The 13,598-nt window shown below is 32.4% G+C and overlaps 1 protein-coding gene across 1 annotated transcript in view; it reads right to left on the reverse strand.

Moving 5' to 3' along the window:
- LOC126747172 (uncharacterized) overlaps positions 1–13,598 on the reverse strand; it is a 43,018-nt gene that overhangs the window by 9,649 nt on the left and 19,771 nt on the right. Inside the window, exons 11-13 of the mRNA XM_050455678.1 lie at positions 3,799–4,016; positions 3,584–3,746; positions 3,390–3,532 (exon numbers count right to left, since the gene is read on the reverse strand). Coding sequence (XP_050311635.1) covers positions 3,390–3,532; positions 3,584–3,746; positions 3,799–4,016 — 524 coding nt within the window. The remainder of the gene's footprint in view (positions 1–3,389; positions 3,533–3,583; positions 3,747–3,798; positions 4,017–13,598) is intronic.

Raw genomic sequence — 13,598 nt, forward strand, 5'->3', positions numbered from 1 at the left:
CTTCTGACCAAAATAAAAAGTGACCTAAGGACTATTTTTCAATATTCTATGAAGCACAATCTTAATATTAATACGCATTAATTTTAGCAGCTTCTGGGTCTAACTGTTGACACAGATTTAAGATTTCAGTCTTACAGAATTGGTATTTTCCTACTTTTCCCTTTAATAAAAGTATTATAAATTTTACAACAATTTATCTTATTTTGTTGTATATTAACTTTGTCTTGATAAAAGTAATTTAGCAAAAGGTATAACGCGTACAAAATTAATGAGACATCAGACAAAAAGACCTTTCTTTTGTCAGCAACTATTTTCTGACTTCAGTGGCTAAAACCCCCATTTTTATCTAAATTTCACTTTCTAGCATCGTCTGTTCCTAAATCAGATACCCAAATATTTATTTAAAAAATTAATTCCGAAAAATGCGAAACATGATAAAAATATATCATAATAATATACACTATCGGACAAAAGTAGAGCAACAAAGTTCAATTTTATTCATGTTTGAATAAAAAAAATTATTGGGTTGTGATTTTTCGCTAAGCTTAATGTCACACTATCCTTACACTGAAAGTAATATTTCAGTACATTTTGGTGTACATTTAATCATTTCAAGAACGGTAAATATTAATGATTATAAAAATTGATAAGAATGGAGGCGACAAAAGTAGAGCAACAAATTGTATTTACCAGTATTTTATTTTACAATTCAACAAAAAATATTTAACACATTTAACAACAAAAACAATTGAAAGTAATACATTAGTAATTGATAGAATATCCATTATTATTAGTTACTTGCTGACAACGGCGCGGCATTGCAGCAATCAACTTCTGAATGACATTTTCGGGAAGACTTGTCCAAACTTCACTAATTTTATTTATTAAGGATTGTTTATTTGGAAACATTTGGGTACGAATACGACGTTCTGCTCCTTCCCAGAGATTCTCAATGGGGTTAAGATCTGGGGATTGTGCTGGCCACTGTAAAACACGAACATTATTTTCTATTTTCCCGAAACCACTGTTGAACAACTTGTGAAGAATGTTTTGGATCGTTGTCCTGTCGAAAAATAAAACGCAATGGCATTTCCCATTCTGCATAAGGAAGCATAACATTCTGCATGATATCCCTATAAACAAATCGGTCCATCGTATCATTAATAAAGCGCATAGGGCCTACCCCATTCCATGAAAAACAACCCCATAAAAATACACTACCTTTACCATGCTTAATTGTAGGTGTTACGTATTTAGGATTAAACCTTGTATTGATTGGTCGCCTCACACGCCTCATTCCATCAGAATTGAATATTTTGTAGCGCGTTTCATCACTGAATAGAACTTTTTTCCAGTCATTGACGGTCCAGTTTAAATGCCGGCGTGCAAATGCCAACCTTGCTGCTCTATTTCTTATTGAAACTAACGCCTTTTTAGCTGGACGTCTACTAACCTTCTTTGTACTGTTTGTATACCAACTGTAATTTCTGGAATTTCGGCAATAATTCGAGGTGCGTACTTCCAAGGATCATTTTGGGAAATCCTTTTGATGCGTCTGTCAGTCATTACTGATGTTTTCCTTGGCCTTCCCGATTTTGGCAACTTCTCTAAATGTCCCCTCTCATTATACGATGATATTATTTTGGACACAGTGTACCGGGGTAACTCAAACTGTCTTGAAATATCGGCTTGTTTGTTACCTTCCATGAATCCATTCACAACTCTTTGCTTCAAGTCTTTGGAAATTGGAATTCCTCTCGGCATGATTAATCTTACACAGAAATGTTCAAAAAAAAACATAAAAATTACCTTACACAATTATTTTATCCCTTTACTTTTGCTAAAACCCTTCTTTTGAACAAATTATTTGAATGTTGCTTTACTTTTGATGCGTTTAAAGCATTTAAACTTAAACGTCAAAATAAAATCATTTGTTTTGATTGCGAAAATTTTTGTTGATATTGATAATCATAGCCTACTTTGTAGTTTTAAAACTTAGTGGATTTGTATACATTATCATGCATTTATAATTTTAAAATCGGCATTTGCAAATATTTCTGGAAGTGTTCCTATACTTTTGTCCGATAGTGTATATCATATATAAGACTACGAACTTTAACATGCCGCATGGGTCCGAAAATGCATATTTTTCAAAATAAGGTAAAACTAAAAAAAATTTTTTTTTTCAATAAATATCTTAAATATCCCTTTGTTAAAATATATTAAAAAGATTATTGCTGATACATGCTGCACATCGAGAAAACTGAATCGCTTGAGTCAATATTTTTAGCTTTGTCATTTTGAAAATGGTTAATTCAACAATTTTTTTTTTTTAAATTAATCTACATTTGAACGTTAACCACTCTTTAAAAACATGTTAAAATTTAGTTGTCGAGTTAACGTTTAAAACTTGATTTCAATAAATAATAAGGCGTAAGTAGACTTTTTTCTACATATATTTTCATTCATAATTTAGGAAATAATTATTTAAAACAAAAAGTCGTTTAAATTAATTTTTACTTGGTATCAGATTAATGTTGCTTTATTTTTAAGAAAACTTTTTTTGTATATTGATTCAAATATATTACTATATTAACATTGATTCAGTATTTTAAATGTTTAGCTTAACATTTTGTTTTCTCTAGTGCAACATATTACATTTTTTAATTTGATGCACACCTTTAAATATTGATTTAATTTAATCTTCATTAAACCAACATTTAAAAACAATTTTTTGAGCTTTTTAAAATGTTAAAAATACTATGGGAGTTATCAAACGCGCTTGTCTATTTTTCATTGAAATATAAGGTTTTTTTCTCTGGTCTTCTGACTCTTAAGTTTTCATCTCATAAACGTCTTCGAATAGATCGAACTGAGAGTGATAGGGTTGGATAAGCTTTTTTATATCTTCAGCAGAGGTAAATGGATTTTTTATAGAACATCTTCTAATCAGCTTGTCAGTTCCAGATGTAGTTTTTTTAGGTCTACCTAGCTTCCTAATAATAGCAGTAGTGCCTCTAGTTTGCCACAATTAAATTTTTTTTACAAACACTTTTATGTAGATTTATTTCTTTAGCAATTTTAGTCACTGTTTAATTCCGGCGTTGTGCTTCTCAATTATAAGTTCTTTTATTTGAACTAATATATTTACACCTCGAGACATTCTGGTAAACAATTGAGCTTCTCAAAAATTAAAAACGAACTGATCTAAACAAGAACTATCCAGTTAATAACGTGTGTACAAAAAGTTTCTCCATTTATGTCCACGTGAAAAAAAAGACCTTATAAGATTAGAAAATAAATTAAAAATTGCTCCATTTTGAGCCGGCATTGTAAATGATCATATTCTATAATAATTGCAACAATTAAACAAAAACAAATTGACTTACCTAAGAAGCCTCACTTCCCTATTACTAAGCACTATACTTTTGGCAGCCTGAGCCAGTTTAGCTCTCAGTTCCTTAACTTCCGTTTCGGTTTTTCTTTGTCTCTTCTTCATTTTTACATCGTCCGGGTTTATGTGTAAAAATAGCTAAAACAAATATGTCAAAAACAAGTTCATTGAAGCAATGTAAGTATTTACTTGTTCCTCGCATAGTTCCACCAATAAACTCTGGTTTTCTTCTTTAATACTTCCCACCATAGGATAGAAAATTTTCTCATTAACCAAACTTAAAACGTCCGCGGACGCATATAGGATCATTTCTCTTGTAAGAGGTCTCCTGGACCAATACTTCTGGTCACGTCTATAATAATAGGATTAAATTAAAGATAAATCTCCTCGAAAAGTACTTATACCTGTAGATGTTTTTCAGCTGATCCTTTACAGGATTAAGTGGGGCCCCATACGCTTCACATAAAGCGTTTAGTGCGACGCTTTTCGCTTTATAGACGGGTTTTCCGGTTTCTTGATATTGTATTACCGCGTGCGCCGCTTGGGTGTCAAAAACGCAGCCCAGGGTTATCGAGAACTGACGAAATAGGTTTACCGAGTCGTTTCTGCAATCGTGAACAATCTAGAAAAGGAATTTGCGGAATAAACAAAGAGAAAAATGCTTCTTATATTCAGAGGTTTAGAGCGCAATTTAAATGAAAAATAAATAAGTTAATACTATACTCATTACATTAATAAATAAGTAGGGGTTTATAGGAAAAAACTAGAAATACGTCGTAATTATTATTCGTATTTAAAAACATGTTTTCAACAAAAATTAATAATGAAAAAGAACTGAAAAGGCTTGGAGACTGTCTAAAAAATTGTCCTAAAAAACAAATGTACTTACTCTCTAGGAATATAGAACAACTCCTTCAATAAACAATTTCCATGTTATTGTCAGTTTACTTGTTTATAATTTAATTTCTTGAGTTTTTTTAAATTCCTTTAGATTTATACGACTTTAGTTGAATTTGGTAAGATTTTCCTAAACTTTTCTAGATCTTTGTGTTTCTTAGGTCTTTATTTTTCTCACATTTTCATGAATCTGTTTCAGTTCACTTGAGTTTCATTAGACTGGTGACATGTAGAATTAAAATATATAGAAATGAACAGTGTATCACAAATAATAGAAGAACTGGAGGAGTAATGGTTTTAATAATTTATGGAAAGCTTCAAAAATTATTCCTGTACATAAAAAGGATGATAAAAATAAAATTGAAAACTATCGGCCTATAACTATTGTAGGTTTTTATTCGTGTCTAGGTCCATTCTTAGCAATACAGATGAAATAAAACGACCCGATTAATATGTAAGCACTGATTTAATTCACAAATAAACTCGGCGGTAAATATTGTACAAAACCTTGAACTGGACAGTTCTGTATACAACTTAATTTAGGTGCAAAACGGCGCGAACAAACTAATTTTAAGAGCAACGTCGTCTGGATTCACTTAAAATACTCTTTAAGAAAAACAAACCCCGTCTGGATTCGCGTTTTCACGTCTTTTCGTCGTTTTTTACGTCGTGTCGTCGTACTCGTTCCTTAAACGATTATTTATCGACCGGCCTCAGATTCGAGACTCATTCAACTTCCTCTTTTCTCTTTTCTTTCGGCCGCGCCCGGCTAATCGCGCGAATGAGCCTTTTCGTCAGAACTGTGCCGCTGTTGATTTAACAGTGTTGTCGCGTTGTAAAAGATTAAGTCAAATATACCAAATTATTATTGCACTTAAAACTAAAAGAAACATTTAAACTAAAAATAAATGGTACCCACATTCGGCCATATCTGACCACTAATCCGACTCGGATTCGCTCGCATAATCAACCCACGGTTTCATAAACTCAGCACATGTAGAAGTCTTCATAGGTCCCCCATGATATCCCACTTTGGCAACGTCGAACCTTTCGTTAGCTTTCACTTTCACAATTTCATAGGGGCCTAAGTACTTCCTATGCAGCTTTAGTCCAGGACCAAACTGTGTCCTCTTAATAGCGACTAAGTCTCCGTGTTTGTATTTCCTGGGTGCTCTTCGCCTCAAATTATAGCGTTTACGGTTTTCTTGTTGCACCTTTTGAATTTGAGCTTTGCTTTGCTTTGCAGCCTCAGTTCGTCCCGTTGCTCATTAAAAGAATCGACAGCTTCCTTTTCCAAAAGCTCCTTAACACGTAGGTCCTCTTTATTTCTCATCTTAACTCCTGTCAAGACTTCGAATGGGGTAGCATTGACGCTCCTCTGGACTGTACAATTCAAAGTTCGTTGCACTACATCTAAATGTTTATACCACTTTTGCGGATCATCGAAGCTTAGCTTAGTTAGTACAGGAATTATAATCCTTCTGGGCACACCAGCCGTTATCTTAACATGCTGAATTTCCTCTTCTTTGCAATATTCTGCAAATTCTGTAGCAGTGAAGGTTGTTCCCCTATCAGTGATAATTCGTACTGGGTTCCCAAAAGTTTTTTGTTGTGTTTTAAACTTTTCAATCGTCTCCCTGGACGTCGTTGATTTGGTGGCATATAGCCATACAAATTTTGAAACTTAGAACATTGAAAGGCTAGAATTAGTAAACAACAACTTTGTTTGAGTCCAACATGTGCACAGGGGCAAGAGGGGTGTTTTGTTTACAAACATATTTGCCGATTCTCTGTTGTCAAGTCGACGCAAATTTCCAACGGAGGAAATTTTTAGCTATATTTTAACAACCATTATAACGTTAATTTAACTTATTTGTGTTGTATTTTATAAGAAAATTTAAAATAAAAAGAATAAATAGTACAATTAACCTATTTTAAGAATAAATATAATATCCTTAAGCAAAAAAAAAAACAAAATTATTAACATGCTTATCCCTAAAACTGCTTCTAAAAAATTTGAAGCGACAACACCGGAGCTTAAGCGCCTGAGCCATACGCGTAGTGTCATCTGTCAAACGACCTCTTTGTTTATTTTCGGGATTCGTGTATTTTCATTAATTTTTGGTTTAAAAAGGAAAAAGGCCACATTTTAGTGTTTTTTTAAATTGCTAGGATGGCAAAAACTTGTGTCTTTGTGCCGCATCATGATAAAAAGATGATTCCAGCCGATCTTTTCACAAGTAAGTACCGATACTTTCATAACATCACATCATAGGGTTACCATCATCATAAACGTAGAATAGGGGATCTTATAGATATTAACCTAATAAAAACTTGAATGTGAAAGTGTGTGTAAAATACCAAAATATTTATATTTTTAAATGTACCTATATAGTTATGTTTTTTTAATATAGATATTAGGTAGATAGATGAAATTACTAATTTTTTATTGCCTTTAAAGAATTTTGAAACTTATTTAGATATTGATATCTATGTATAAAGTTAATTTTGTCTTTCCCTAAAATTTGGTCGATAATTTATTGTTTGTTTTACCATATTGCAACTTACAATAATACATATAGTAATTGGCACCACATATTAATTTATTACTGTAATTTTTTTTGCTTTTTGATTAAATATCAAATATAGATTGCCTAATATATGCCCACAGGGAACGATGGATTTTATTAATGGAAATCAACACAATTAAAAAGAACATATTTGTTTATTCAGATCACATCCTTGGAAGTGATTTCTTATATAAGGAAAATAATATTATCAGTAGCCAGACTTTATTAAAAAAATCAGCTCTACCTCAAAGGTAATTTTTTTTTAAATATATTTTTCTAGTATAAAAAAATCGTCACAAAAAGTATTAGTGTTACTCATATAAGCTTTATTTATACCTAATACTTATTAAATTAGGTATGTGTGTAAAACTATTTTTTTACTAGGATTTCTGATTCACTGGTTAAAAACACAGCAGCCGATAATTCAGTTAATTTACCAAGTGATTTACCCTTCAAAGCTGCAGGGGTAGTTTTCCTGAAGAGTGCATAAACTTCTTTAGCTTCCAAAATGGTATATAGTACAAACAGTGAAGCTAATATAGACAAGTATGGATAATTAACATAGATTAATATTCTTGATACACCAAATTTTGTATAAATACAGATCTGATCATTCATCATCAACAATAACTGCATCTGAGATTAATAGTTACCGTGGGGTCTAGTTCAACAATTACTATTTCTCATCCAAGCCGTTTTTGTTTAACTGCTACACATTCCCTGACTCTGCCAAGGAAAAGGTAAAAATGCACTCAAAATAGACTACTAGTTTTATGCCATGTATCATCCTATTCTATATATCTTATTTAAAAGTGATATAGTATTTTATTGTGTTATATTTGTTTAATTAAATGCAATTAATCAAATGTATGATATTACAAAGATTCTTTATAATAACATGCATTTTATTGATCAATTGGTTTATTATAATATATTTTTTTAATTTTTTCTTTTTCTTTTTATTTAATACTGTATTTTTGTGTATATTATTCTAGGGTAAAATCAAAATGATATCCTGAGGACCTATCACTGATGATTCCACCGTTTCAAAAGCTAAATCACTTGTCACCAAATTATGGAAAAAAAATAAAGAACAAAAAATTAAAATTCGAAGATTGCAACAAACAAATTTGCGCCAAAGAAATTGAATTAGATTTCTCAAGTCATTATTAAAATACTTAAAAAATAATAACATGATTTTCGAAAAAGCCCAACATACTACATATTTTATTTGAGTTGTAAAAGTACTTGTTTGTATATTTCTACTAATAAACTATCTAATCTAATCTATTGTACATAGTCTTTATTCTCAGGTAAGCTTTGTTTTTTAGTATAAGTTAATATCATATAATAATTGGTATTAGGTATTATATAGGTTACTGTTAAATGTCTCAAAACCATTGTACAGACTAAATACTCATAATAAAAATCTTATAACCTGCAACTCCTTACTCCTTACCGAAACAATTTGAACATCCTTGTAGTTTTAACTCTTTCCGCTGAAGCAATACTGTCCCTTTGAAAAAGTCAGCACCATAGAAATATATATTATGTGATATAAAGTAAGTGATGTAAAACTTTAATTTCCATATTTAAATATTTAATTTCCATAAAAATGCTTTGACAAAAATGCTGCCTTTTATTAGGACCTTCCTGTAACGAAGTCCGTTAAAAAACACATAAATAGTTCGTAAATGGTAATATTACTTATACTCAAACTCTATAATAATTAATAAAAATTTATCAGGTAAATATTTGTTGACGACGTCACTGGTAGAGAGTGCTTGTATCGGTGGCATCAACAATGCAATCGAGCGGCGTTGCGATGCCATTACCGTTTTCTCGTTGCTTCGTACTTTATTTTAATTTATTTAACGTATATTGACTTCGATATAGAGTATCTTATTAAATTTCTTTAAAAAAATGCTTGATATTTTATTAAAGGGGAGCAGTAGTATTGTTTTGAGCCTTCGGAAACAACTGAAAATTTTTATGATATTATAAAGTGATTTTTTCCATTTCTCTATGAGCATTTGGCATCATTGCATCAGAGATGTTGCAAGCAAACAAACCTGCCCATAGTTCCACGGTATGCTACTTCTAGCCTTTCAATGTTCTAAGTTTTGAAAAATCATCAATAATTACCAAGATGTGTTGGTAGCTCTTGTTCGTCGAAGGCAATGGACCCAAATGGTCTGCATGGTAAGTATGTAAAGGTAAGTCACTTTTATTTATAGGGTGTAGGAGATCCACCTTTTTCCCTTCCTTTTTATTCCCTAGAATACATGCAACACAGCTTATTATGCAGTTTTGGATCTTCCCCTTTAATTTTGGGATGTTAAACTCCCTTTTTACAATTTCTTCTGTTTTAGGGATCCCAAAATGTCCAACTTCGTGCGCCCTTCGTATAATCTCCAACTCCATTAATTTAGGAACAACAACCAGCTCTAAACCATTGTAATATTTATACAAAATGCCATTTTTTAGAAAGTAATCCTTATACTCCTCCTTACTAACTATCTGCTTAATAGCTTCAATAAACTCATCCTTGTTCTGAGCTACCTTGAGACGCGGCACCAGTCCGTCTTCGTTACTAAAACTTGTGTGAATCACCATGGCAACTGGATAGCGACTCAGCGCATCCACATGAGCCATCTGCGTCCCTTTTCGATGAACAATTTCGTATGAGTACTCTTCTAACAATAACGCCCATCTGGCCACCCGTGTGGTTAAATCCTTCTTGTTCATCGTCTTTTGGAAAGCAGAGCAGTCCGTCAAAATTTTAAATTTATTTCCAAGTAAATACACGCGAAACTCTTTCACGGCTTGAATAATAGCTAATACTTCTAACTCATAGCTACTATAATTCTGTTCAGCTGGTGACGTTTTTACGGCTCATGTAATACATAGGATGGAATTTATTATCTTCATTTGACCTCTGCATCAGGCATGCCCCATACCCATGTTTCGATGCATCGGTGTGCAGTTCGGTCTCAGCACCTTGTTTGTATAAAGTTAACACTGGCTCACTAGTTAAGGGTTCTTTTAACTTATCGAACGCATGCTTCTCTTTTTCGCCAAACTGAAATTTCTGTTCCTTTCTTAGCAGGTCACTTAAGGGCTTAGCAATCAATGAGTAAGAGGGTATGAACTTTCGGAAAAATCCAGTTAACCCGAGGAAAGACTGAATCTGCTTATACGTCGTAGGCTGTGGAAACTTCTTCATTGCCAGAGTTTTTTCAATGGATGGTCGTACCTTTCCATTTTCTATAATGAATCCCAAGAAATTGACCTTCGTCCTAAGAATCTGGCATTTTTCTTTCTTGATAGTCCCTGGCCAAGTCTAATACCTTCTCCAGCCTAGTAATGCCCTCTTCTTCCGTCGAACTCAGCACAATCAAGTCATCCATATAATATATTCCTATGTTTTCTTTCGTCAATTCTCTGAAAATGTGATTAATGAATCTTTGGAAGACAGCTGGACTATTACACAATCCAAAAGGGCATCTCAAAAATTCAAATTGGCCACTCGGCGTCACGAATGAGGTGTACTTGACACTTTTTTCTTCTATAGGCACATGGAAAAATCCATTTCTTAGGTCAATGGTACTAAAATACTTTGCACCCTGAAGGCAATCTAACACGTTTTCAATAAGAGGGAGCGGAAACCTATCCTTAACAACAACCTTATTTAATTTTCGATAGTCACAACAAATTCTAGTCTTTCCATCTTTTTTGGTAACCAACACAATCGGGCTGGCATAGTCAGAAGAACTAGGCCTAATAATGCCCTCACATAGCCACTTTTGAATTTGTTTATCGACAATTTCTTTCTCAGGCGCAGACAATCTTCTGGGTCTTTGATAAATAGGTTCTACTTCCTTCACGATAATACTCATTTTTATGTCTGTTTCCTTACACTTAGCCGGCTGCTTTTCTAATAATTCTTCTACTTGTTCTCGTTGGCTTACATTCTCAATATGTTTCAGATCGATGGCTCTTTCTTCATCCAGAGTGCATTAAAAAATTCTCCTTATCTTTCTTGTAAATTATTATCTCATTATTTACAAAACTTATGTTAACCAGAGACAAAATATCATTTCCTATAATTGCCCTAACATTAGAGGCTTCTGTGGGAATAATGTGAAATTTTAATTCAACTTCTTCATCATCAACCATAACGCTTTGACAAAAAGATCCCAGAGTCATCACTTTGTTCAAACCCAGTCCCTTAAGAGGGATAAATTCCTTGTCTAACTGGACATCTGAGAAGTAGTTTTGATAAAAGTCATATCGTAAGGCACTAATATCACTTCCTGTGTCTAATAACGCGATTAATTGTACATTGTTTATCACTAGTCGCTGTTGATTTAACAGTGTTGTCGCGTTGTAAAATATTAAGTCAAATATACCAAACCAAATTATTATTGCACTTAAAACTAAAAGAAACATTTAAACTAAAAATAAATGGTACCCACACTATTACCAATAATTTTTTTAAGTGTTTTGAACGAACTCTGCATTCTATACTTTATCCACGCATGAAAAATATAATTGATATTCGCCAACATGGATTCATGAAGGGTAGATCAACTACCACGAATTTAGTTACTATAACCGAATTTATTGCCGACTCAATTAACTAAAATTCTCAACGTGATATACACCGATTTTTCTAAGGCTTTTGACCGACTTGACCATAGCATTCTCATAAATAATCTTGATCAATATTATTGCTTTTCCACACGGTTAAATAATTTTTTTATTTCCTATTTAACAAAACGCATACAGCATGTTGAGTGCTATGGTCATACCTCGGTTAAAATAATTCCCACATCTGGTGTACCTCAGGGCTCAATTTTGGGGCCAATATTTTTTGATTCATTTATTAATAATATGTCCAAGCATCTTAAAGTGGAAAGTCTATTGTTTGCTGATAATAATAAAATATATTTTAAAATCAACAATATATCTGATTGCCTTGTACTTCAAAATGATGTTAGCCTTATAAACACCTGGTGTAAAAACAACAATCTTCCTCTTAATGTTGTCAAGTGCACTGTGATCTCATATACTTTGAAGAAAAATCCCATACACTACGAATACTCTATAGACAATGTACTTATTCATAGATCAGAGGTATTTAAGGACTTGGGGATTATATTCGATACCAGTATTTTTTTTGTTCCACATATTGCAGATATAGTGAGCCGAAGCTATAAAATCTTCGGATTTATTATTCGAAATACACAGCATTTTAACAATATACGTTATATTTTTCGCTCGTTAGAACCATTCTTGAATATGCTTCGCAAGTATGGTCTCCTTTTTATCAATGTCATATTCAAGATATCGAAAATGTCCAACGAAAATTTTTGAAATATCTCTGGTTTAAATGTGACAAAGTGTATCCGGAGATCGGTTTTCCACATCAAACTTTACTTGACAGATTTTCCATACGACCGCTTAATGTTCGACGTAAATCAGCTGATCTTAGCAGTTTTTATATAAATTGGTAAACCACTTGATCGACTCACCAGACTAGTTGGGAATGTTAAACTTTCACCTTCCAATGGTCTTAACAAGAAATCCTCCTATCTTTTACTCAACAAGAGCCAGAATTAATATTTCTAAATTTACTCCCTTGCGCAGAGCTGGGGATATATATAATGCTGTGCAGAGCCAGTGTGACATATTTGGCTGCAGCATTAGAAATATTAAAAATGTAAACTTTGTAGTTTAAGTTTATTAAAATTGTTACCTTTATTCATTGTACGTTAGTTTTTTGTTTGGATAGTTAATTTTAAGTTGTAATTATGATATTTTTCCCACTAAATAATTGGATTTGGTAATCTGTTTATGTGGTGTAAATAAATAAAATAAAATAAAATAAAATAAAATAAGAAGTGACATTAAATATTCCTTAAGAACTGTAGAGTGCGTGCAAAATTATGTGTGGTGTTTGTCTATTGAATTTTCCTTACGTAGAGTTAAATATCTGTGAATGATATCTGTTATGTATCATTCTCCTCAAAAAGAAAATGCAAAATTTTTGGATTATTTCGGTAGTTACCTCGATCAGGTCACTGTGTTTGAGGGTATCAACATAATAATGGGAGATTTTAATTTTGATTCACTGATGCCTTCATTTTATGGTGAAAAAATTATATCCCAAATCTATGCAAATGGTTTTATTCAAATTGTTGATACTCCCACGCGCATTACTGATAGTAGCAGAACCCTAATTGATTATATTGTCACGAATGATAAACATTTATCTTATAAGGTACACTTAACGCCTAAAATTAGTGACCACTGTATATTGTCTATTTATCCCGAACAAAAATTTAATGAAAATTGTGATATAGTCATTTACCATAGATCTATGAAAGAATATAGTACAGATTGGTTACAAAATTATGTTTTTGGGACTGAATGGACAGTGCGGATGTAAATGTGTTAGCAAACATTTTTGTAAACGACATTACTAATATTTTAAATCAAATGTGTCCTAAACGAAAGTCCGTTATAAAACAGAAATATTTGCACATAAGGATTGGATAACTGAAAATATTAGGGAAAAGATGGATCAAAGGGACAAACTGTATGTTAGAGCCGTCAGGGAGAATAATGATCTCATCTGGAGGGAATACAAGAACCACAGAGTTTCGTAGTGAAACTCTGTGGTTGGTCTAATTAAGGGAGAAAAGGATAAGTTTTATAGAGAAATTATTGAT

The sequence above is a fragment of the Anthonomus grandis genome, chromosome 2, assembly GCF_022605725.1.
Source record: "Anthonomus grandis grandis chromosome 2, icAntGran1.3, whole genome shotgun sequence".
Classification (NCBI taxonomy): Eukaryota; Metazoa; Arthropoda; class Insecta; order Coleoptera; family Curculionidae; genus Anthonomus; species Anthonomus grandis.